Genomic DNA, 25,531 nt, shown 5'->3' on the forward strand with positions numbered 1-25,531 from the left:
TTACAGATTCTCACCTTCATCGAAATTATGGTCTAATCCATCCGCCTTTTTTCACCTCTAAATTGTGGGATCTGGTTCTTATTTTGCAGATTATATGCCTTTTGAACATTGTGTGTGTGCGCGTATGTGTGTGTGTGTGTGTGGAAGAGAGAGACAATTAAAAAAAGATTGCTGCATAGCCTAAAATACTTGTTATATACTGAGGTTTTCAGCTGATGTACTTTTGAGCTCCCCATTCAGGGGAAGCTACCAAAACAATATATTCTCCTTTAGTGCTAGCCTTCGTCATGGCTGAGTTTGCCCTTCACCTCCGGAGTGCCAACAGAAACTCAGTACGAAGACTTTGTATAAATGGATGCTCAAGTATGTGTGGGTGTGTGGATTTGTATGTGTGAGAGCATACTTTTATAGTATGGTCTACACCCGGGCGCCGATGACGTCAGTGGGGATGTCATAGTAGCTAGTCCCTGCTATGTGATGGAGTTTATGGTTTTCAATCTGATGAGTGACTCTCGTGAGATTGAAACTGCACTATGTTGTGTTTTTAGAGGATGAGTTTGGGCATGTTCCTGGATTCATCTAGGTATATATTTGCGTCCAAAGCTATGGACACAATACAAAAGAGAGAGATCCAAAGTCCCACCAGAGCGTGGTCCTTTGATCTTACTACAAGGTACTTCTACTATCTGCCGGATATCTCTAGACTTGAGCCCGCGTGCTCCACCTCGAGCGTATGTAGACTCTCCGTCCAGATCACAACGCCTTGCTGCCCTGAGAACGAAGCCCAAGGGAGTGGCTTTTGGCTGCTCCTGTCTGCTCCTGTTTTTGCTGAGGTACTGGATGATTGAGTGCCCCCCAAGGGCGCCCTTTTATAGGCCTATAGGGGCCTCTAAATAGCCGACTGGTCAGCGCTATTTTGGCCGACTCAGTCTGGCTGAGAACCGACCTGGTTGGCTGCCCCTACCAGCCCAACCAGGGCCCTATATAAGGGTCTTTTACTAGGCCCTTTGCAGCCTTTGTTCCAGGCAGGGACCCAGCCCTCTTGACCGGCCTAACCAAGGCCTGGTTGGCTGGCTCAACCAGCCCCAATCAGCCCTACTGTTAGCTGACCTACTTGCTGATCTGTCCCGCCATATTCCTGTGCCATCTTTACGGTATGTTGCAGGCCATGTGCCTAACCCACACGCCTTGCCAGATAGCTCGCCATGTAGGGGCGTGTACCCCCGGATATCCCGCCATCTTGTGCTGCTGCTCCAGATCTGCCTCTTCTAGGCCAGATCTATGCAATGTATGCATCGCCATTTGCCATGGTCTTGACGCCCTGTGTTACAGCCATGGTCTTGATGCCCTGTGTTGCAGCCACTTTGATGCGTCCAGGTACTTTACTTTTTCTCTCTGATCTCTGCCCCCATGGCAGCCATCTTGCTGCCCATGTGGCCATTCCTCAGGACCCAGGTCCACCTCCCCCATGCTCTCCTCATATGGGGGCTTACAGATGGGGAGGTGACCTTTCCAACATATTGCTCCAGAAAGAAGCTAGGGAGAAGCTCCTAACAAGGCGTTGTTGGCAAAGGAAAGGGCAAGCTTGACAGTGGGAGGCCCAAGAAAGATGATTTTGGGGATGAAGAGGACACTTCTAAGAAGAGGAAGCACAAAAAGTGTTTCTATTGTGACGAGACATGCCATTTTGAGAAGGATTGCAGAAAGCAGGCAGCGGATCAAAAGAACAAGGAGTCTGACTCAGATTCAGATGGTGATGCAAAAGCCAAAGCTAATGTGGTGATCGAAGAACTGTTCTTGGTGACATCTCCATGTGTTACCGAGGTCCGATATGCTGACCTAGAATTCACAGTGAAGATGTCTGACATTGAGATGTGGGCAGACAAGGAGTCATAGAACTTTGTGAAGGTGAAGGACAACATGAAGTGCTTGGACTCTTCCAGGTGCATGGTTGATAATACTGACACGAGGGTGGCTTCCGTGGAGTGCCCTAGGGTTTCATGTTTAGATGGTTGCTGTAATGCAGAAGGGGGCAGTACAAGATAACATAGGTTATTGGTATGTGCCTCCATGAGGTGCATGGTTTGCTTTCAAAGCAAGCACACGGGCAGTACGACGTTCTGTTATGTACTTGATGTCTTTAATTTATTCCTTTATAGCATGTTGTGGAGAGAATTCGCTCTTCAAATGTCTCAGGTAATGCAAGATTGGGAGGAATGGGCCTTTCTTTTTTTTTTTTGCGAGAAGGAATGGGTCTTCTTTCAAGGCAGAAGGAGAAGTTTAGGTGCTCAAATCTCAGACGCAAATTGCTGGCAGGTGATTATGGACAAGGTGTACTGAAGCCAGAAGAGTACTTGGTTGAGAGCTTAGTGAGAGTTCATGGTTCGAGATATTCTTGGGATTTCATTTCTCGAGATGGTTCTTTTGTTGTGGACCTTGCCAGAGGAAGGACGGGGTGAAATAGACCTTGGGAGCATGGTGCCTAAAAGGCTCCAGGTTGTTCACTCATTATGAGGGAGATAGCTGGAAGATGGTGGCATCTAGATTGCTCGAGTTCGAATGCGGGAACATGACTGAAGGTGGTGGTGTCTTCTAGGGCAGCAAGGTATTGAGGTCTTTGGGCGGAGAGTCTCGAGCTGGAGCACGCAGGCTCAGTGATCTAGAGATATTTGGCAGATAGTAGAAGTACCTTGTGGTAAGATCAAAGGACCACATTTTGGTGGGACTTTGGATCTATCTTTTGTATTGTGCCCATAGCTTTGGATGGAAATATATTGTTTTGGTGGTTTCTATGTCTGGCTGGATCATTGTCTATTTACTAGTTTGCACATCTATTTGAAGCACATAAAGTTAAGAAGTTTGTGATTCAACACACCACACACACTGTTTGAGCTCCTGGGCTATTCTATCAGTCTTCCGCTGTGCATACCCTCTGTTGGTTGATTTCTAACAAATATATCATCCTCGAGGTATCGTTGCATTTTGTATCTGTCCATTGGGTTAATTTTCTGTATGTAGAATTGCATTTTCGCCTCTGGGTCGTGCATAGTTTTTGTAGCATTTTTTGTGTTTCCAAATGTATGATTTCCGGATATCTTCTAAATATCAGCCAGCCTATATGCGTATCTCCATTTATTTTCCCTCCTCCTTGTGCAATGCAGTTGTCTTTGTAGCCTCCATTGCTTTGGGTTTGATCTTGCTTGCATCCATCTTCTCAAGCTCATTGAGGTAGACCATGTGTTGGTACAATGCTTTCTCTTCGAGAGGTATTATACCAGTCTCAGCCAGCAAGATGGGATAGGGTGTTTGTACCTTGGCCCCTAGTTCTCCTATGAGAAAGCATTTATGTATTGTCTCTATTCATCTCCGGTAAGATCCGGAGAGCCTAGGTGCCCAAGCTGGGCATCCATAGAGGATATCATTGTTTGCAAAACCTTAATGTACTTGCACTTTCTCGTTTCCTAGTTTCATAGGGGGGCCTTCTTGCACTTATTTTGGAAGCTCTATCGAGCTTTCAAATCTCCATTTGTGAGATTGTGAAATGCACGCAAGCATGCAACACACACACACACACACACACACACACACACACGCACAGATATTAATGTTTTCAGAAGCCATCACGGGACTATGAGACAAAGCGCACACATCAAAAGGGTAAGCACCAAACATCAGTTATAGACTGAGAGTCTCTTGGGAGTGCATATACCACTTCCAAAGTTATTATAGATAAGCTACATTGTACTAGGTGAGATAGTCAGCCTGTATTACATCAGTTTAAGAGTGGAGTCCTTGGGTTTGGATTTAAAATCTTAGTGCTTTTCCATCTCTGTAGACAGCCCATTTCCCTTCTTTGCGAGCGTCGTCACTTTGTTCAATTCTATGGACTTCATCTTGAGCTGAATCGGGGTGAGCTCCTCTAATATCCATACCTTGGTGCCTCTCAACTTATGTGTTTGCATGAGAATCTTGATTCTTGCTTTCCTATCATTGAGTACCACTCCAACTTGTGTCCCAATAGGAGCCACAATGGTTATATCCTCTAAGTCCGACTCAATCTGAGGGGTTGCTACTATGATATTATCAATTTTTTCTGCCAGGCTCTCTTCATGCCTATCTTCAGGAAATCCTCCAATGCGTAGACATCGAGCATTAGCTGCCCTTTGTTCTTGTTCTTGTACCTCTCCATATACTTCACTTTTGTTGATTTTGTTGTCCATTGTTGCTGAGATTTCCTCTTTGATTGATTTGACCTCTATGGTAACCATGCCATGGACTTTGGTTACCAACTGTGGTGCAGGTGCTGCTTCCTTGTGTATCTGTAGTACTTCCTGTATGATGTCTTGTTTGCCATTGTTCTCCATCTCCATCACTTTCTTCCCGAGAGCTGCAACCTTAAGTCTAAGCGCCCTTACTTCCTGCTGTAGAAAGTGTACCCAGGCTGAGCTGAGCCCTGGGCTCAGTCTAGGGTGTTAGAGACAGCAAGAAGGGTCCCCATTTATTCACAGGCCATCATGGGGTTCCAAAGGTGAAGACCTTTGTTACAACTCCTATCAGAAAACCCTCCTACTCCGACATTGCAGCAACACCCAGCCCATACTCATTGCATTACAAGCGGAGGGTTAGCTCAGACCCATAGGAGCAGAGGCTAAAGATAGGTTGCTCTTGTACCTCTCTTAGGCTGATGATCTGCGAAAAGAGGGCTGCCCTCTCTTGTGCGATCTGGATTCTAAACGGGCTACTGCTCCTGACATTGCCGCCGCCGCGAAGCAAACTAGTTCTAGGGGCCGCCCTTTTCTGGTGTACTGTTGCTGTGTGCTGTGTTGCTGTAACTATAGCAGTGGGGAGGAGCGGGAGCGAGAAAGAGACGGGAGCAGCCAGGCGCTAGGCAGAGAAAAGGAGCGAGGAAGGACACAGAGAGAGAGAGAGAGAGAGAGAGAGAGAGAGAGAGAAAGAAAGAAAGAAAGAAAGAAATTTTATTAAAGGTCCACGGAAGGCCATACATGGCCTATGGGACACAAAATCATCCGAAAGGAAAATACATCATCAACGATGCGCCAACTAGGTGGCCTCATCGTAATACAGCTAAGATGCCAAAAATGGCTACAAAATCCTAGATACAAAATGAAATGAAATAGAGTACCAAAAATGCCTAGATACAAAATGTAAAATATGAAATATGAGGAACATCGTCTTCCCTAAGGGGTCTGTGATCCAAAGAAATGATGGAAGTCATGGCCATCGACCATGCCTCCTGCCATGAGTGTGAAGATCTGGGCAAGTGTCAAGTGGGCTGCTGGCGGTGCCAAGTCTCCATGGAGCAATCTCCTCCGAAAATCTGCCATCATCCTCCATCGTCTAGAAATAAAGCGACGGGTACGGCCTCTGTGTAAGATCATCCTGCGGTGCTGCCGGATCATGTCATATGTACATCCTCGGGGTGGAACCATCGGTGCTCTCTGGCAAGATGGGCTATCTCTGTGCTCATGGTCCTGCGCCTCGTCCTGCTCCTCATGAATAACCAGGTCTCTGGCAGGGATGCGACGGTGCTCTCTGAGGAATCTCTCTCTGTATCTGGTGATCTCCCTGATGAACAACGCTAAGCAATACTGATCCTCATACTCCATAATCCGAGAGAGAGGTCCAAATCCGTGCCCAAATAAACAGTGAAATCTGCCACGGATCTCATAATATAAAGGGCATCTGCAAACAAAGTGCTCCTCAGTCTCCACCTCCCCCATAGTGCAACAAGGGCATATCCTAGTCTCTCGCCTGGGTCTATGTCCGGTAGCTGTACGACGCATCCTGCCGGCCTCAACGTCTAATCTGTGGGAAGATACCCTGAGCTGGCCCAAGGCAATCCTGAGTGAGTGCGACATATGAACGCCGATATATCCTGGGGATATGATGAAGCCATCCTCTGAAATCCTGAGAAAATGGTCACGATATGTGGCCATCTTCGTAGGAAGCTCCGTGGGATGAACCCAAGTGCGAAACGTGTGTAGCTGCAACAAATCTGCCCTGATAACCTGACTGAGCTCATGTCGAGTGAGAGGGAGGCGAGGGGCATCTATGCTGTATCGAAATGGTGGCAGCCTATCCATATCCAAGCCCAACGAGGTGAGCCATGTGGAGAGTGTGTGGTATCAACAAAAAGTATGACCTCTCTCCGCTAACATCTGCGAGGATGTCAGTGCTAGCCACGGTAATCATGCTCTGCCTGCTGCTGAGTCTCCGAGCGCCCTGATCCTATGCAAGTATGTAACTGACTGAAATGCTGCATCTAGCGCTAGGGGTGTAGCTCCGAACTCTGTGAGCATAATCTGATGCGGTACCGTGGGCTTCGCTCTGATCAATCTGGAGAACATGATGATCTGTAACCTCTCTACTCGTCTCCAATCTACAACACTGAGATCTCCTGCCCAAAAGAGGCTAGCATACATGGCTGCAGGTCTCACCAGCGTATCGAAAAGTAAGGACTTCGTGTCGGGATGCTGAAAATGTGACTGTGCACACTGCCTCTCGAGAAGAGCCAAGGCGGCATACCCTCTACTGATCCTATCTCGTGCTGCATGCATCATGGTGAAGACTGGACCTCTAAATGTGGCACCCAAATATGTATACTCCCTGACTAGCTCCACCTCCTGCCCATCAAATGTGAAAGAGAACTCGCCTCTCCTATAAACCTGGTATGACGTGTTGAAGACCATGACTTTGGTCTTCCCAAGGTTTACAGACAACCCTCTGTCCTGACAAAAGCTGTGGAGTGCATGGAGATGTGCTTGTAAACCCTGCTGGGAGGAAGAAATAAGAACCACGTCATCTGCATAGAGGAGAATCGGTATCGTGGATCCTGCCAGTAAAGAACCTGTACCACCCATCGTCTGTATGTACATCTCTAACTCATCGATATAGAGACCAAAGAGTGTCGGAGACAAAGGACACCCCTGCTTCACCCCTATCGTACTGCGTACTTCCCCCGACAGTCCCGCCCGTGTCCTGCCTCTACCTGTGACTCTCTCATCCAAGGCCATGATCGCCCATTGAATCTCCCCACTGAATCCCAAGTCACGAAGTCGCTGGAAGAGTCTGAAACGCGGCACAGTGTCAAATGCCTTTCTGAAGTCCACGAAGCAACAATAGAGCCGTTGCTTACGTGACTTCGCCTCCTCAATCAAAGCCCTGAGTGTGAAGATATGATCTAGAGTCGAGTGCTCTGCACGAAATCCTGCCTGCCCTCTAGCTCTCATATTTGTCGCCTCGGCATGGTCATTTATATGTCCTTCTAGAATGGTCGCATAAATCTTGGCCATGACATGGCCAATCATAATGGTCCTGTAGTTCGACGCCTCCAAAGGATCCCCCGACTTGTGTATGGGTACTATAGTATTTTCTAGCCAACTAGGTGGAAGACCTGTACAAATGGACTCGTTAAAAAGACGGGAGAGGACTGTAGCTAAGGCATCAATCCCATGGATTACATACTCCGCTTGCAATCCATCATGGTCCATGTGAATGTGTGGATGGTCCCTTAATCTGGATCTCCTCCGTAATACTGCGAGACGGGCCTCAGCATCTCTGAATCTAATGATAAGTGGCTGGTGCCGTGCTGGATCCCGGCCCACTTGATATGCAGCTACTATGCCATGATCCTGAACTCCGAGTGTCCCAGATATGAAATCTGTCGCCTGATCCATGGCTGATCTCGTATCTGATCGCTCAACTCCGCGGATGCGGATGTTGAGGGCCTTCTGAGCTCGCCGCTGACTCTCGGCAATAGTCTCAGAGACTGTGGTCTGCTGGGCCTGTGGGGCTCTACGCACAACGTCCACCCACTCTGAGGTCTTTTGTACCTCTGTCTGCAGTGTGGCCAGCCTCTCCTCAACTGCTGCATTAGCTGGAGGAGCTACATGCAGCTGCTGGAGGCGATCATCGCATGCCACAACATGCTCCTGGATGCGTGCCTCCAGCTGCACTATGCGCTCAGCATGTGTCCGTAACTGGATGTCCCGATCAATATCTCTGGTATGAAGCTGGCGAATATGGGAGTCCTGATCAGATCTATGACTCTCAACTGTCGATAGCTGAGCAGTCAGTGTGTGTATCTGTGCTGTGAGAGACTGAATCGCAGCGCCCTGAAGTTTGCAAGTCTCCATGCACTACATAACTAAATCTCTCAAGCGCAGATTATCTGCCAGGACTGCTTCCGCTGTGGAGGGTGAAGGGGAGAGGGGGTACAAGGATGAGGGGGTAAAGGGTAAGAAGGCAAGTAAAGGAGGGGTGCAGAAAATGGAGGTCCTGAAGAGAGAGATCCGGTAGGAGGAAGTAGGGAGTCAGGGACCGAAGAAGAGCCTACACTAGGGGAGGAAGGGGCTGAAAGGGAGGGTAGGTGGGAAGAGGTGGGAAGAAGCTGGGTAGGGACTAGGGGAAGAGGAGGAGGTGAAGCTGAAGGAGGGGGAGGAGGAGGATTGAGTAGAGGAGGTGGGTAGGAAATGGTTGGGATTGAGGCAAGGGAGGTAACCGGAAGTGATGGGGGAGATGGAAGTAAAGGAGATGGGGTAGGAGCCACAGGAGGATTGAGTAAAGGAGGTGGGTAGGAAAGGGTTGGGGTGGAGGCAAGGGAGGTCGTTGGAGGTGGTGGGGAAGGAGATGTTAAGGGTAAAGAAGAACTTGCCTCTTCAGCTCTTGTACTGCTGCCTATGCTTTTATCTTTCTCTACTTTTGCTCCTTGGGGGGCCATGGTGGAGCTCCTTGTTTGTGGCATCTCCTTAGTCTTGGAAGTGCTGAATTCTCTGTTGGTGTAGCCCTGTTGCAGGCGGGGATTACTGGAGACAGCCCATACAGGTCCCGTGCAAGCAGCAGCCCTGTGAGGGCTAGGAATCTCGGTGCAAGGCTGAGGGGGGCCTGGAGTGGCCCCGCAACGTATAACTGAGGCGCAAGGCCCTAGACGAGCCCCGTGACCTGCTCAGTGCCAAGCCGGGGGCTTGAAGAGCCCCTCGACCCTACTAGATGTGGCACAAGGGGGCGCAGGGGGCTGGAAGAGCCCCGCGACTTGTTAGAGCTGGCACATGAGGCTGGAAGAGCGACCCTGAGGCATGGAGGGAGCCACGAGGTGCGCCATGGAGGAGGGAACTGCGACCAGGATGGAAGCAGGACGAGGAAGGGAGGGGAGCAGCGGAAAGGGGAGGGGGGGGGAGCTAGCAGGGGGGGGAGAGAGAGAGAGAGAGAGAGAGAGAGAGAGAGAGAGGGAGGAGGCTGAGCGGAGGGGCTGAGTGGGTGAGAGGGGGGGGCTGAGGCGGAGAGGCTGAGCGGGGGGGGGGGCTGAGCGGGTGAGGGAGGGGCTGACCAGGGGGCTGAGCGGGTGAGGGAGGGGCTGAGCGGGAGGCTGAGCGGAGAGAGAGAGAGAGAGAGAGAGAGAGAGAGAGAGAGAGAGATGTTGGAGATATCATAGTCAAAGAGTGTGTTGGTGTGTAGTACTAGGTGATATAGTACTAGTCTATGTGTGTGAGTCATGTATGAGTGCCACGTGTCATCATGGGACTTATCCCATATGCACTAGGTGCTAGTGTGTGAGTGAGTAGCCTATATAAGGCTTGTACTTCACTTATCTTGTCATACTTGATGAATGAATGAAAGCCTTTCATTGTGTCTTCATTTCCTCACACCCTAACCTTCTCTCTCTCTCTCTCTCTCTCTCTCTCCACCATGTTTCTAACATGGTATCAGAGCCAGGTTCCATAATTGCCATGTCATCTTAGCCCTAATCCTAATTCTTCTTCAGCTCTTCTTCATGCAGCATGCAGCCGCCTCAGCCTTGCTCCATCTCATCCCTTGTTCATTTCCGCTTCTAGCTATCTCTTCCACTCAGCTAGCTCATTCCGTCTCCATCTTGTCTCCCCTTTGCAGCTATTTGCTTCAGTTCTTGCCTCCATAGCCAGCCGCCTTGATTCGAGACCTTTTGGAGTTCTAGGCGCCCTTCATAGCCTCCTCCCTTGCTGGTCGGATCCTTGCGCCTGCACATGTGGGCCTTCAAGTCTGTTTCAGATCTTTTTGTCGCCACAATCTGCATCCCGTGTGCTGCTGCTGCATACCAGACAACCTCCAAGCAGCTCCAACGCCATAGCCACCACTCTTGAGCATTTTCTATGCCTCCAAGTGCTGCATACAGGTCTGGCTCTGCATTTCAGATCACACCAGGCCTCCGAATATCTGCTGTAGACATCTACAGCACATCTATTACAGAAGTTCGAGGTCATTGAGGCATCCCTGAGCTGTTTTGAGACTGCTGCATCTTAACCGCCTACACAGAGACAATTTCGAGCTGTTTTAAGGGCTCTAGGACATCTATATCAGCCGTTTTCTGCATCAGAGATCTGCTACAGCATTCAGAGCTGTTCTGGGGAGCCGACTTCCACTTCAGAGATCTACTGTTGTGTTTTGGTACAACCACATCTGCTGAAACACTTCGGTGTACTTTGGAGCTATTCTGCTGAGTTGCTTTACAAATTTCGAGGCATATCTTTGCTGCTCTCAGATTCGGGTTCATATTTGGAGCATCTCTAGGCATTTATATCTGCTCTTTTGCACACAAGGAGATTGCTGGTCCTTCATCTTAGCTTGCTGCCTGCCTTCACAATGTTCTCTTCGATCATGACTTCCTTGTCTTCAAATTCTATCCTCGTGGAGAAGTTTAAGGGGGAAGGTTTTCCCACATGGCAAACCAAAATGCAACTTCTCCTTATGCGTGAAGGAGTTTGGGATGCTGTTGAGGATGACTAGGTTGAGTTACTTGATGAACAACACCAAAAGATTTGGAAGCAGCATAATGCTAAGGCCATTGCCCTCATTGGTCTTTGCTTAGCTGACTCTCTCATCCATCATGTGGATTTCAAGTCAAGAGCTAAGCAGATTTGGAGTCACCTCGAGACCTTCTTTGGTAATAAAATCACCAACTCTTAAGTCTTTTAGAAGCTCAAATTTTATGATCTGAAAATGGAAGAGAGTGATGAGTTGAGTGATCATCTAGCCCGGTTTCAATATATGGTGGCCCTCCTCATTGAGAAGGATCATCACAATAAGGAAGTCGCTCTTGCCTCTCCTATTGATCATGCATTTGCTTCCACAAGCAAATGGAAGAGCAACAAGAACATTATTTGCAGGTTTTGCGAAAAGACACATTGAAGCCCATTGCTTCAAGAAGAACACATAGGAACAAGAGAAGCATCATGCCAATCTTCTGGATGAAGATGAAGCCGAACCTGAAGAGCCCCCGGAGGAGATACATGCAGCTACAGCAGAGGTTCATGGCCTCTCTCTTGATGATGAGGATCCATTTGACCAGGGTTGGGCTTTCTAGGCCCCTATGCTATGTGTGTTTGTGTCATAGTTACCAAGGAACGGGAATGTTTCGGGAACGGGTGGGGTCGAAACGGGAACATCTCGGGAAGGGGGAACGTGGGAACGGGAATGCCACGTCATATGACATGTCATCAAATAACATGGAAAGGAGTAGAAGGGGAGGAAGGAGAGGGGGCTGAGTGGCTGAGTGGAAGGGGGTGGAGAAGGGAGTGGAAGGGGAGGGGGCTGAGTGGAGAAGGGAGTAGAAGGAGAGGAGGCTGAGTGGAAGGAGAGGGGACTGAGTAGAAGGATAGGGGGCTGAGTGGCTGAGTGGAAAGGAGTGGAGAAGGGAGTGGAAGGGGAGGGGGCTGAGTTGAAGGGAGTGGAAGGAGAGGGGGCTGAGTGGAAGGCAGTGGAAGGAGAGAGAGAGTAGAAGGGAGTGGGAGGAGAGGGGGCTGAGTGGAAGGAGAGGGAGTAGAAGGGAGTGGGAGAGAGGGTAGAGAGTGGGAAAATCCCCCGTCGGCGGCTATATTTGTTCCTGCGCAACCCTAAATTGGGAACGCCAAACCCTAGACATTCCGGCTGTTCCCTAGCCGTTCCCTGGCCATTCCGGCTGCATTCCCTGGCGGTCCCGATAGACGCTCCACCTAAGAACGGCATTCCCATGTTCCAGGAAGACGGAACGCCGTTCCCTGGTAACTATGGTTTGTGTTGAGTCAAATAAAGGTTGTCACGGGGGCATGAAATTCTAAGTACTTTAATGTACTACAAGACTGTAAAAGTCCAAGCGTGGGCTTAATAATGTGTAATTAAACGCAGCATGGTGCCTAGCACATAAGCATAATTAATCCCTAGGTCCAAAGGCATTCCAAGGAATTAAAAGAGTGGTTGTTGGGAAATGATGACGTGGCATTTTTAATGGGCTCCCTAAGGGCCATGTACCTTCAGTGGTCCCCCTAGAGTTCCAGGTGGCTCTTGTGACGCTCCACATTTTTGTGTGACGCTTCATATTTTGTGTATAAATTTCTTTTTTGTTTTAGTAGTAGTAGTTATTTGTGAAATTTATTTTCATGTCAATTTTGTGTTTTGAAAATACTAATAAGTGATTTGAGATTTAACAAATCCAAGAAAAAATATATATATGCATGAGAGTTGTGACCGGAGTTTGCAGGCTTAAAGGAAGGTCCAGCTTTGCAGATTCTAAAGGAGAACTTGGAAAGGAGTGATTGATTTAAAAAGAACTAAAGTTATTGCTAGAATGGTCCAGGAGCAAATTGGTCATGAAGGGCAAGAAAAGCAGGATAAAGTGGAAAAGCCAGCTAAAAGTGGGGAAAACCAGGTCGCACCTTTCTTGGATAAAAACAGCAGTCACTATTTTGACCATAACTTTTGATTCCGAACTCGGATTGAGGGGCTCTTTTTTTTGTTGGAAAGCTGAGATTGTGATCTACAACTTTACATAAAAGGTTGAGATCTAATTCCATGATCTATTAAGTCGAAAACTTAGAATGCCATTCGTTGCGCCTATTCTTTTTGTGTAGAAGAAGGATAAGTCAGCACGATTTTGTGTGGACTAAATAGCACTCAACAAACTTACAGTAAGTAACAAGTTCCCTATGCCCCGCATCGAGTATATCTTGGAAAGACTCAATGGTGCAAAGTATTTCTCAACAATTGATCTCAAGAGTGGCTACCACCAAGTCCTGATTTTTTGAAGCTCACATCCCAAAGATAGCTTTCCAAATAGAGCGAGCTCATTATGAGTTTGTAGTCATGCATTTGGTCTGAAGAATGCACCACTCACTTTCAACAAGATGATGTCTCGGGTATTTACAGATTATATTGGAAAGTGCATGTTCATTTTTCTAGACGATATCCTTATCTTTTCCGCTACGTCAAAGCAGTATATTCAGGATGTGCGTAGTGCCCTACAATTATTGCACGATAATCAGCTTTACCTTAATACAAAGAAAAGTGAGTTTGTGGTGAAGGGATTCGATTAGATTGAGAGAAGATTCAAGCTATCACCAGTTGGGGCTGTCCCCATGACGGCTCAAGAGATCCGGTCCTTTGTGGGTTTATGTGAAGCCTACAGCTCACATATGGATGGGTTCTCAACCTTTTTTTTTTTGGCAAAGAAAGGAACCTTCTATTAATGCTTGGAAGACTTCATACAAAAAAGCAGCCCCAAAGGTGTTGAGTATGGAAAAAAAACCAGGAAAAGGCTGAAAAAAAACCAGGCCTGTTCCAGAGAAACCTAGCTCACTGCCTAGGGGATCTCTGGTACTGGGGCTAACAGCCAAGTGGGGGGACTATACAACCAGTGAATCCCTCGCGAAGTGAGATGTAGAAGACTCCTGCAAGGCAAGCCTTGCAGAATTGAGCACGCCTCTCAATAGTCGCCGGATGCTCACCCATCACGAGACTGCAACGAGCCACCAAAATGTTCCACGCAGTGATACTGGCTACCACCTCCCAAACGCTGTCCTCCGGGGGAGAAAGGGGAGCTAGGCTATCAGGAGGGATTGCCTCATGAAGCGCTATCCTCTGAATGCTCTGACCTTGTATCCGGTAGGCTAGGGAGATCTTATCAATCTGGAACGCGTGTCCTTCCTTTGTCAACCAGTCTACTATCCCCTAGGTGTAGTCCCTCTGAAGACTCTGCATACGGGTCATGATCTTGAGGGCTCCCATCTAGATCCGCGCTGCTCTGCGACAGCTCCAAAGATAATGCAGAATCGTCTCCAGGAAACCACCAGAGCATGGCACTGTCCCTCCACTCGCATCTGCTCCAACCACGGTCCGATGGGCAAGCCTTCGTGGGCGGCCAGCCAGAAGTAGGATATCTTCCTTGGCCGCAAATTGGACCATAACCACGTTCAAAGCTTGGAACGAACATCTTGGGGCACTCTCAGGGTCACCCAATGCTGCTCTCTCGAGGGGTCCACCTCGAAGAGTATATTTGAAGCCTTCTGCCAAACCATGTGGTGTAGGAAAAGAAGGGCATCTCATCCACTTGCTCGGCTAGGCCGCCCCTAGAGGGCCAGAACCACTCTCTTTCGGATCCCACTGGACCTCCCTCAAGGGTCTACCCTCCCACAACCAGAGGTGCCATCTGGGGACATCCTACTCTGAAATACTGGGAAGGTCAATGTCCCACTCCTTCCTCAAACGTTGAGACTTCATAGGGATCAGCTTCAATGTGGGCTCGTAGATGATGAGCTTATGAACCAGGTTCCAGAGCAGATATCCAGAGCACACAAATAACAAGTCAATCTCTCACACAATCTGACTAGAACACACACACAGGATCACACAGACTCTTTGAAGGAGGGGAAAGACTACACAGCCTGAAACAGACTGAACTTAGAACTGAACTTCCCCCCAAAAAAAAACTCAGAAAACAGTCAGCCTCAGAATACTATGAACGCACAGCCCACTGCTCAATAACCAGTAAGACCCCCAAGCATAACCTCTGTGTGCATTCTTCTGTAATCATTGCTTTGCTCACTCCCAGGTAGTTAGCATTTAACACTGCCCAACCATGAGTACACAAGGCAACGGCCAGCCTATGACTCTCGTGCCCACAAGCTGTCCAAAAGAAGAACTAGCGGGTACAATCATCTGTAAACCTGCAGGTACGTTCACCGTACAAGCAGCCGTAAAATCATACATACGACAGCAGGTACTTACACCCCGTACAACCATGCACAGTACTCCGTACAGCCTGCATTTAATGATGACCATCCTCCGTACAGCTCGTAGAAGACATCTTTAATGACCCGTACGTGCCCGTACAGCCTGCAATCAAGGCACCATACTACCAGCCCGTACCAATCAGCAATCAAGGCCCGTACAAACTCGTACTGCAGCCCATACAAGCCCATGCTTGAGATTCCGTACCAGCCCGTACGTAGAATTTAATGTCCGTCTGTACGTCGTTGTATCAGCAGCATTAGCTGGCATTCAATTGCTCCTCCCGTACACGATCCCCTGCATCAGCCCGTACAAACTCGTACGGCTCTTTCCAGCCCTCAACCCACGCACACCACTCGATGCAAGGCTACCCTTGTTCTCAGAGCTCATGAAACTCCCTTCTCTTCCAAGGTCCTCCCGCTTCTTCTGTGGCGATGCCTCTACCGTCATCAAGCTCTCTTCTGCTCACCATGGCCACACCCTCTCAACTTCCCCGTTCTTCTCCCCTTCTTTTCGTGATCATCCTCCGTGTGCCCACGAACTCCTTCCCGAATCATCCTGCAAGCTGTCACCTTCATCTACGTCTAGCTCGTCGACTAGAAGCATCCCTTCATCCATCACGTAGCCACCTTTGCATGAGCAGGATGCCTTCCTAATTAGTCCAGCCACCTCAGCCTAGTCTGCCACCTCATCAGTGACATTTTACCACTCTCAAGACATTTCCCCCCAAATCACGTTAAATGCACATTTTGGACCTTTAGTCACACAATTCCCACACACATTAGCATGCACATTAAAGCTTGCATGCAACCCCGTACACACACAGCCCTTTGACATGGACACCATAACATATCAAATTTCTGTAACATGCAAGTGCACATTAACTCTGGAAAATATAAAAAAACCCTTCATGACTTGACTTTACATGACTCTAAAAACATTCCATTTGACCACACACTGGACACCCTTGCTCTGGAAGTCTGGTACAACCACATTGCATTTCATCATTTCCCATGAAGTCCCTGCAAAACATACTTTGTTATCTCAAAAAAATATACATCTGTCCATCATGCTTGTGAAAGAAAAATCCACAAATGCCAAAAGCCCACACCTATCCTAGATGTGTACAACTATGTGCCTACCCACAGCTATATACAGTGCTAAAAAACTTGATACAGATTTTGTCCTATCAATGGTCAGAACCAAGGAACTTCTCATAATCTTATACAAGTCGTGACATAGTTTTTTATATAGAGACACATCAGAGTCCAGAGCGCCCACTACTAGTAGTCAGTGGGTATACATGGGAGTCTGCTTACAAAGATGAGACGAGGGATAACAAGGATCGGGAGGAGTAGCAGTTCTTAAGAGGTCCACTCTTTTGGAGACCATCTCAGTAGAGGTGAGAGATACACAATCCAGATTTCTCTGGATCCAGATCCGACAGACAGACAGCTGGGATTTGTTTGTTACAATATGCTATTTCCCTCCCGTGACCTCATACTTTGCTCGAGATGTCCGAGAGGAGACGGAGACATCACCATACGCAGCTCTATACCAGGACATTGTCGACCTCTAAAGCTGCGGGGAAGTCCTTTTAGTTGGGGACTTCAACGTGAGAATAGGGACTCGTTAGGTGCTACTTCTCGACTTCAGAGACGATTTCATTTTATTGCCAGACATTGATCTTGAGGATGCAGGTATGATGCGAGTTTCAGCTTATAAACGAGTTCCAGTCACATCTTACGGGCATGCCCTGTTAGATCTAGGCAAGATGCATGATCTTATTATTTATAATGGTCTTGATAGATGGCCCTCCTCAGGTGGTTTTACTTGCTTCCCACATGGAGGGGACTCTAGCGTTGTTGACTACATCATGGGATCCCTTGTCTTCACCTCTCGTATCATTGATTTTACTGTTGCACCCTACTTCACGGTACCTCCCACACCACAAATTACTCACACCACTTATCATGAAATACATTTCGACTACAGCCTCTTGTCTATATATTCAGCTCGCCTTTACATACTTCTCACATATTTTGATTTTATACCCTTACTTGAGGACCGTGCTACTCTGGTCACCCGCTCACTGCACGAGGCTACCCTTCACGCTTTCCCCACACTACTCGCTTCACTCGTCCACTACCACCTGGGACCGTCCCTTGTAATAGCTGGTACGATGATGAGTGCAAGGCTTTACGCCGTCAACTTGGATATTCAAAACCAACAACCACCTTCCGAACGAACCAGAGACGCTACGTGAGTATCGTCGATTGGTACGTAGGAAGAATCTTGATTTCGTTTGCCGAAATGAGGAAGAACTACTGAATATTTTGGTTAGTAACAACTCTTTTTGGCGGAGATTTCTAGAGGGGCGGTCACCTTCACCACTCACTAATACTTGAGTTTGGAATAATTATGCACATACACTCTATGATATCCCAAATCAGCCAGCTCTTGATCTCTCACACATACCTCGTCCCACATCCTACACACTTTTCACTAGGGAGGGTGTGAAGGATGTTGTGATGAAATTCCATTATGGCCGAGCTAAAGATCATGCGGGCCTATGCACTGAATTCATTGCATATGGGATTAATCTCCTGGCCTCGATCTTAGCAAAGCTCTTTAATGAAGCGATTTGTTTCGGGTTTCCATGCATTTGGACTGTCAACATTATCTCACCCATCCATTCGGTAGGGGACACTATGAGTCTGAAGAACTACAAGACCATTATGATCGGACATGTCATGTCCAAGATTTATGCATCAGAACTTGATTATGAGGTAAGTTGATTCGCAGAGTGTAGGGGACTTAGAGGAGTCGGACAGGCTAGATTCCGACGTGATCATGGGACCATGGATCACATTCTCACACTCAAGTGTATCATCAAGGAGGCGAGGGCACGGAAGCAGAGGGTATATTGTTGCTTTGTGGATTTTCGCAAAGCCTTTGACACGGTTTCAAGAGCCCGCCTCCCACGACGCCTACAGGATTTGAGGTATGACCAGGAGATTATCTGGGCCATCATGGCATTTTACGAGAGTCTCAGGCAGAGTTCGAGCAGGGTCAGGGTGGACAGAGGAGATCATGAGCACTATTGGGATCGAACAAGGGTGTCCTTTTCGCAAAGCCTTTGACAGGGTTTCAAGAGTCCGCCTCCCACGACGCCTATAGGATTTGAGGTATGACCAGGAGATCATCTGGGCCATCATGGCACTTTACGAGAGAGTCTCAGGCAGAGTCCGAGCAGGGTCAGGGTGGACAGAGGAGATCATGAGTACTATTGGGGTCGAACAAGGGTGTCCTTTATCACCCACCTTGTTTGGCTCTACATTGGCGAGCTTGAGATAGTTATGCAGACACTGGGAGGGGGTGGATGCTCTGTAGTTGGCACACTGATCCGGATATTGCTGTATGGAGATTATGTGGCACTGTTGTCTTCATCAGCAAAGGGCCTCCAAAGACACCTTGATGCACTATAGTCCTTTTGTGAGTCTCATGATTTGAAGGTCAACCTTGGTAAAACCAAGGTCATGATCTTCAATACATCTCGAGCTGTTATGCGCCGCCAGGAGTAGTTCACGTTTGACGGGTCACCTGTTGAGATTGTTTCATCATACACATACCTTGGTGTTATCTTTTGTGGACCTATCTTCACCATGAGACCTGCGATGCAGGCCCGCCTGAGCAGGGGATACGCTTCATTGGCCAGATTAGAGAGGCAGTGCTTTCGCTTACACTTTCGGGATCTGTGGACCAAGGGATTGTTGTTTGACTCCTTGGTCCGTCCAGCAGGGATGTATGACAGCTCTTGTTAGAGGCTGGATCTATCAGATATAGAGTGGGCTTAGGTGGAGCGGCTACAGATTCTCATGCTATCGCGGATGATACGCGGTAAGCCGTCCGTCCCTCACCAGATTATTCAGGCTGAGTTTGGGTCATCCCCACTACAACTAGATGCAACATTTTAGGTTATCACTTACCTATACCGGGTTAGGGGGTACGGGGATATTGCACTTCTGGACGCATCAGATTACCATGGCTAGCATTGATCTCTTCTATGGCACTATCAGTAGCAGGTGACCAGAGATGCTGGTATGCATGCACAGAGAGATGGTTTAAGCGATTGGGGCTCCAAATGGACAGCCTCCCTTCCTTCTAGGATAGCATTAACGCGCTTTTCTCTCCTCTCTTGTCACATGAGGTCAACTAGATCATCCGCGATGATCTTTTACAGCTATACACATTTTGGACCTGGCTGGGACCGAGAGGCCGCGACATGATCGGGATCCAGAGCCAGCGACACGACACTCAGATAGAGGATTGACGGACAAATTACACTTGGTATATCTCCTCTCTGTTCAGAGTCGGAGCTCAATCGACAAGGGTCACTCTAGCCCTTGTTAGGCGCAAAGCTATGACCAAGAGATGACACAGGACCACGCCCTTGAGTTGCCGACAACACTCTATCATCGACTTCATGCTTCGGCCGTCTCATCCACCTGGATAAACTGTTGATGATGCTCATGATGATGATGATACTGATGTGTAGTAGGTCACTTTGACATGACTATGTAGTACTTAGCATTAGCTTTTTGCATTCTGCATTGGTGTGGATGCTCGGTTAGTAGCTCCACCCTCACAGTTTGTTTGTATCAAGATTCTCACAGTCTCATAGACCCATCGGTCTTCTGAAGACTTTGATAAACTTTCTTTCTTTCTTTCTCACTCTCTTACTCACGTAGTAACCCTCCATGCCAGTGGACAGCACAAGCCTCTTCCTTGCCTTGTTGAAGTGCCATACATTGTCAGTGTGGACAGCATCAAGGTCGTGGTAATGGTTGGAGTTGCCTCTCAGGTCGTTGGGTATGCAATACGTGTGCACAATGTACTTTTCAAAAGCACCCGTGCTATCTCAAAGAGATTTATTTGTATCTTTCAGTTCTCCAAGTATTAAAGCAAATTCTCCCCTGATTGGGGGAGGGGGTCCTCAATGGGTACAGAGACCCAATCAGTTGTTGTCTCTATTCTCTCTCCACCCTCATCTCCTTTCCCTCTCTATGGTGCATAACACTAATTCCTCGCTAAAGGTTTAAAGGTGTTGCTATGATTATACGATCAAATAACCGTTTCATGTTACAACAATGGTCATTAGAGATCAGCTCTGATTCAAATCACAATTCGTGTAAAAGGGCCCCATTCTCCCCTTCTCCCCGACAAGGAAAAGAAACTATTGCGAACTGTTCCCAGCACGATACTCCAACAATTTGCTGAGATTCGAAAGCTCGTAACACTTCAACAGCATGTAGGCATGCTCTGTTATATACCTGGCACCATTTGAATCTGCATATCTCATAATTTCAATTGTTTCCACAAGGCTATGCCCATAGGTTCGACGTCCCATACCATTGGAACTATCCACTAGGAACCCTTAGCATAGTATACCGTAGATTGAGGCAAGAGTCTAGGCTTGTGATCCAAACAACTACAATCAATGGTCTTAACACGATGAATGCCATCCCAATAGCCTTGGCCACTCTTGTATAAGAAGAGCATCCGGTTTCGTAGAAAGTGTCTTGGAAAAATATAGCCAATTGGCCCCTTGCTATTGTTCTAAGTCAGTCCCTGTACCCACTGAGGGCCTCCTCCCCCAATCAGGGGAGAATTCACTTTATACTTGGAGAAAGATACAAATAACACTCTTTTTTTGAGCACGGAAACGTGCTTCCGAAGAGTAAACTATGCACACGCATTGCAGACCCAAAGAACTAAGAGGCAACACCGACCAATACCGAGACCTTGATGCTGTCCACACTGACAATGTTGGGCACTTCTGCAAGGCAAGAAAGAGGCTTGTGCTGTCCACCAGGATGCAGGGTTACTGTGTGAGTGAGAAAGTGAAAGCTAGGAGTAATAGATTTTAAAGAGAGCTGAGAGATGACTGAAATATAGAGCTGAGAAGTGAGCTGTGCAAAACTGTAAAGAAAGCTGTAAAGAGCTGCTGAAACAGTACCCTACCTTACTTTGTTTACTGATCCGAATCCCCGACTGTTGTTCAGTGTAGACATCTTTCAGGAGGGCTGAACTGAGGCCAAAAGCTGAGACTGATCAAAGGCCAAGTCTGGAGGTGTTCAGGGCTGCACAAGAGTGGCTGGAGGGGAGTTGTTTTGGAGTGCTGAAGGCTGGGAGCCTGAGTGAGAAATGAGGGCCTGGAGGCCCCTATTTATAGGGCTGGAAGGGCTGAGCCAACCTGCCCAAAATGGCCGACTTTTTAGTCGGTTATTTTGGGGTTGGTTGGCTGGTCCCTTGGCCCCATAAAAGGTGGCCTAGGGAGGGGTGCACTGGGATTAGATGCCTTGAAGACAAGTAGAGGATTTGCAGAGAGGAACAATGCAAGGTTGAACCCTTGTTGTAAAGCATTTCCATTCATAAGCATTAAATAAGTACCGTAAGGGGCGCCAAGGCATTTGGGGCCAGTGGGTGCACTGTGTACTATTTTCATTGAGCAAGGGCATTCTAGCCTCACCTTTGTTGTTGTTGAAGCTTGTTTCTAAGTTGTGCTAAGTGTTGACTTACGTAGCTTGTGCCTGACTATCCCTGGACATGGGCTCACAAAGGGGTCACATCATACGACAAAATCTTCTATTATGGAACTATTATGCAGTTGTTGATGTAGCTAGTGTGTCACATTGCACCCAAGTGTAGGGGTGCATGTTACATAAGATGAAGCCTTTCGCACGCACTACTTGGGCGGCGTTCAGTTAGGCCTTCACAGTAGAATTCTTATTGGAGCCCGATGAGTTTGATAACTTTTGAAAGCTCCACATCTTGAATAGGGGTGGCAAGCCTTTGGATACGTTTATTCAGCAGTTTTGTGAAATTACTTCTAAATTTCCTGAATTAAGTCAGCAAGCACTATGCTTATTCTTAATGTGTAGTCTACCGAAGGATTATCTGAACAAGATCAGGAGGAAGAAGTTTGAGACACTTGATCAGGCTATCCACCTTGCGAAGGTCTATCATAGTACCCTTGTGACACATCAGGACATTGCATCTTAGTTGGCTGGACAAAGCGGGAAGACTACATGAAAAATTAACTGTAAGAACCGCCGAGCCGGCAACTCCAAGCCTGAAAGGCTATTTCAGGTAAGCAGACATTGGGGCCTCTTGCTAGGAAGCCCTCGTACAGATTCTCCATTGCAGGCTGAAGCTCGAGCAATGGGGTTCTGCTTCAGATGTGGCAAACTACATCATATGTCGAACACTTGTCCTTTGAACCGCTGTGTTGAGGAGCTGTCCACTGAAGTGAGTCTTGTACTCCAGGTAATCCTTGTATTTTCTTCACCACCAACTCCACCTCATAGTTTTGCCACTTCTTTGTGTGAGGGTTGTCATCTTTTGCCTTGCTAGGTCCAGTTCAGTTGTATGTATGACATGCCCCCTTTTTTCCTCTGCTTTCTTGCACTATTTATCAAACCGTTTGTTGCATGGGAAAGCTACCTGCAAGGCCTCCTGCTGGCAATGCAATTTTCAGCACATTCTGATAATGTGTTTGTAAAAGTTAGCCACCTTTTTTTGGAGAGGGGAGGGTCTGTGGTGTCCAATTTACATCGATGTCTATCAGTTGTGCATACGAGGCAGATTTTTTATATTCCAAATGTTGTTTTAGACCCACCTCCAAAAGATATGCCATGACTTTGTATGCGGTTGCCTAATACAACACTGTTATCAAGGGTCTATGATCTGAATTTGTGTGTGTGTGTGTGTGTGTGTGTGTGTGAGAGAGAGAGAGAGAGAGAGAGAGAGAGAGAGAGAGAGAGAAAGAGGATATGATATGGTGGATCTATGGGACTGGTGATCATTATCAACAAATAGTGATCTTTTACATCCGATTATGTAAAATACTGTATACTTACAAAGGTATATACTGTATCAACTCTAACAGCAAATATTGTATCACCTCTAAACAACAAAAATTTGAATTTGTACGAATGGATATATTCTAGTCTTACAAAGGTATATACTGTAGGCTTACTATGAGCTTTCCATTATGAACTGATGTTGAAAACTCAAGTTTCTTTTCCCTTTTTCCTTTTTAGTTAGACAAATATAGACATGTAAACCTGCCTTGAGTTTTTGGACTAAACATTTTTTGAATACAATTACAGATATGATAACTTGGTTTTGGAAGCTATTTTGAGCTCAAAAGATCCGAATGGGTGCAGTAAAGATCAAATTGCCAGCTACATACAGGTTTCAGACTGTCATTTTGGGCTTTGAGTTCTTATATTTGTAGTATTAAAGAGACATCATAAATTGAGCTGGGTTCATGATCACAGGCAACTGATATATATTTTTGCAAAGGATTGTCATTTACAATTTGGGTTATAAAACGATCTGTTTAAGTGCCTGTTTTGTTTTCAATAGAGGCTCTAAGCGGTTGCTAATTTTTTGCCTGTGCTAAGGGTTGATGGATGGGTCGTCTCAAATTGGGTCTTTTGTTCTATGTGGTCAAAGGAGGGGTGTGTTACATTTGGGGTTACTGTTATATTGTTGTTAATCTTTTATTAAGGTAGCTTTTTAAGATTTAGTGGGCCTTTATGGAATCTATGACATGGGGTATGATAAGGGGCTCCACTCCCCCATTTACTTTACCTCCCCCTCACCAATTAACGGGGCCCTTCCCTCCTTACATGTCTTATCCATTCACCTGTCCCCTCCTCCCTTCAAGTTATTGCTCCTCTCCTTGCTTTACCTCCTCTCCTCTCCCCCTTATCCCTTAGTAGTGGTTATGGTGGTTTTGTCACCTGGTTTATACTATTGTTTTGTTTGTTGAAGGGCTCATTTCGATTGCTATATGTTTTACTGTTCTGATTCTAAAATTTCTCGACTTTACAGATAGTTTCTGCTTTCAAAGACAATGTTTTCTCTATTTCTTCACACTTCAGTGAACAACTTGTTTTCCCGAACCAATCTCTCTCTCTCTCCTCACTCACCCCCCCCCCCCACACACACACACACACAAACACACACACGCCGACCCACCCCCCTCCTCCCTTCCCCCCCACCCACACACACACACTTTTTTCTTTTTTGGGGGGGGGTTTTGAAAATTTTGTTGATTTATATTACAGAATCAGAATCCCAAAAATGGGATGTGTACACACACACACACACACACTTTCTCTCACTCTCACTCTCACTCTCACTCACACTCACACTCATGAAAACTATTACAGGCAGATCCATATTGTTGTATTATGAAGTGCTTTCAAATTGCAGCTGATGTTTCTAGTATAGTTCTCCAAAGTCCAGTTCACCTTGGTCCTGTGTGCACATGGAGGGTTGTAATGTTCTAGCAAGCAATCATGAATGCCTATATTTTGTAATATTAGTTGGCTTCTGGAATTGTATTTTGTTCTCAGTTACCGCATCGTGACACCTCATTCACGCTTGCCTTTGACTCATGAGTCAGAGCTCAATTTGTCTGAACAGGACAGACTTACATCAACTCTACTCAGTCTTTGCCAGCTCACATTAGATGTGTTGCAACCCATCTCGAGTCTTCTCTGTATGTCCCTTCGTCTGACTTGCAATCTGCAACCAGTCATGCAGTTTGAATGCATCATCTATCATCTGTCCACGATCCTTGTTGTTTTGCATTTTCCGCCTCACTGAGAAATGACCGTAGTTTGTGAGCTTGTAGCAACCCGTTGTCATTTTCTCTGCTTGAGCCGTGTACATTCTGCTCGGTGTTACCTTGGCCCACCTCTGCTATCGCGCTTGTCTAGTCAGCACCCCCTACAACAGATTGGATCCCCTACAATAGTCTTTATTGTTCTTGCATGCATCAACGCCACATTAGATCTTTATGTCTACATCACTAGATGTTGACTTTCAGTTAGCACAACTCCTCCACGTAGCTGTCACATCACTGACATCGACACAAACACAGTGCATAGTATCTTGACCCGTCGCATAGCAGTCCATAGTCACACAAACACACACAGTTAGCATCTCCATCACTAGATATGTGGGTTCACTGTCACCCTAGGGCACCCACATCATCATCTTTGGATCAAAGCTAGTTTAAACTTCCGATTGCCATAACTTTGATCCCAAAGGATTTTTCATGAGCAATGAAAAGAGAAAGTGCTGAATTGTTATGCTTTAGTGGTCTACTTAGGTATTCCCACAATGCAAATTTTCAATCAAACCTCTTCATTGGGACCACTCTTGATCAGTTGCAACAGCTCTAAACTAGGCACATAAAAGAATCAAGAAAAAATTGGTGTGCTGCATTTTTCTCAATCAACAAATAGTCTAGGTGTTGACTAGCATATCTTAGAGGAGATTGAAGTCCACCAAGCCAATTGAGCCCTTGCCCCTTCCCAAAAATCCCATTTAGTTTCTTACGGAATCAATCCATTCGGTTCTGTCATTGGTACTCACACTCACTCTCATCCATCTGATATCCTATCAGTACCTTGGT

The 25,531-nt window shown here is 46.9% G+C and overlaps 1 protein-coding gene across 2 annotated transcripts in view; it reads left to right on the forward strand.

Moving 5' to 3' along the window:
• LOC147901631 (telomere repeat-binding factor 1-like) overlaps positions 1 to 25,531 on the forward strand; it is a 50,143-nt gene that overhangs the window by 18,059 nt on the left and 6,553 nt on the right. For both annotated transcript variants that reach the window (XM_087374927.1, XM_087374928.1), the window contains exon 3: positions 23,208 to 23,292. In XM_087374927.1, coding sequence (XP_087231053.1) covers positions 23,208 to 23,292 — 85 coding nt within the window. The remainder of the gene's footprint in view (positions 1 to 23,207; positions 23,293 to 25,531) is intronic.

This window comes from Dipteris shenzhenensis, chromosome 5 (assembly GCF_047967505.1).
Source record: "Dipteris shenzhenensis isolate YYH24624 ecotype China chromosome 5, Dip_SZ_1.0, whole genome shotgun sequence".
Taxonomy (NCBI): domain Eukaryota; kingdom Viridiplantae; phylum Streptophyta; class Polypodiopsida; order Gleicheniales; family Dipteridaceae; genus Dipteris; species Dipteris shenzhenensis.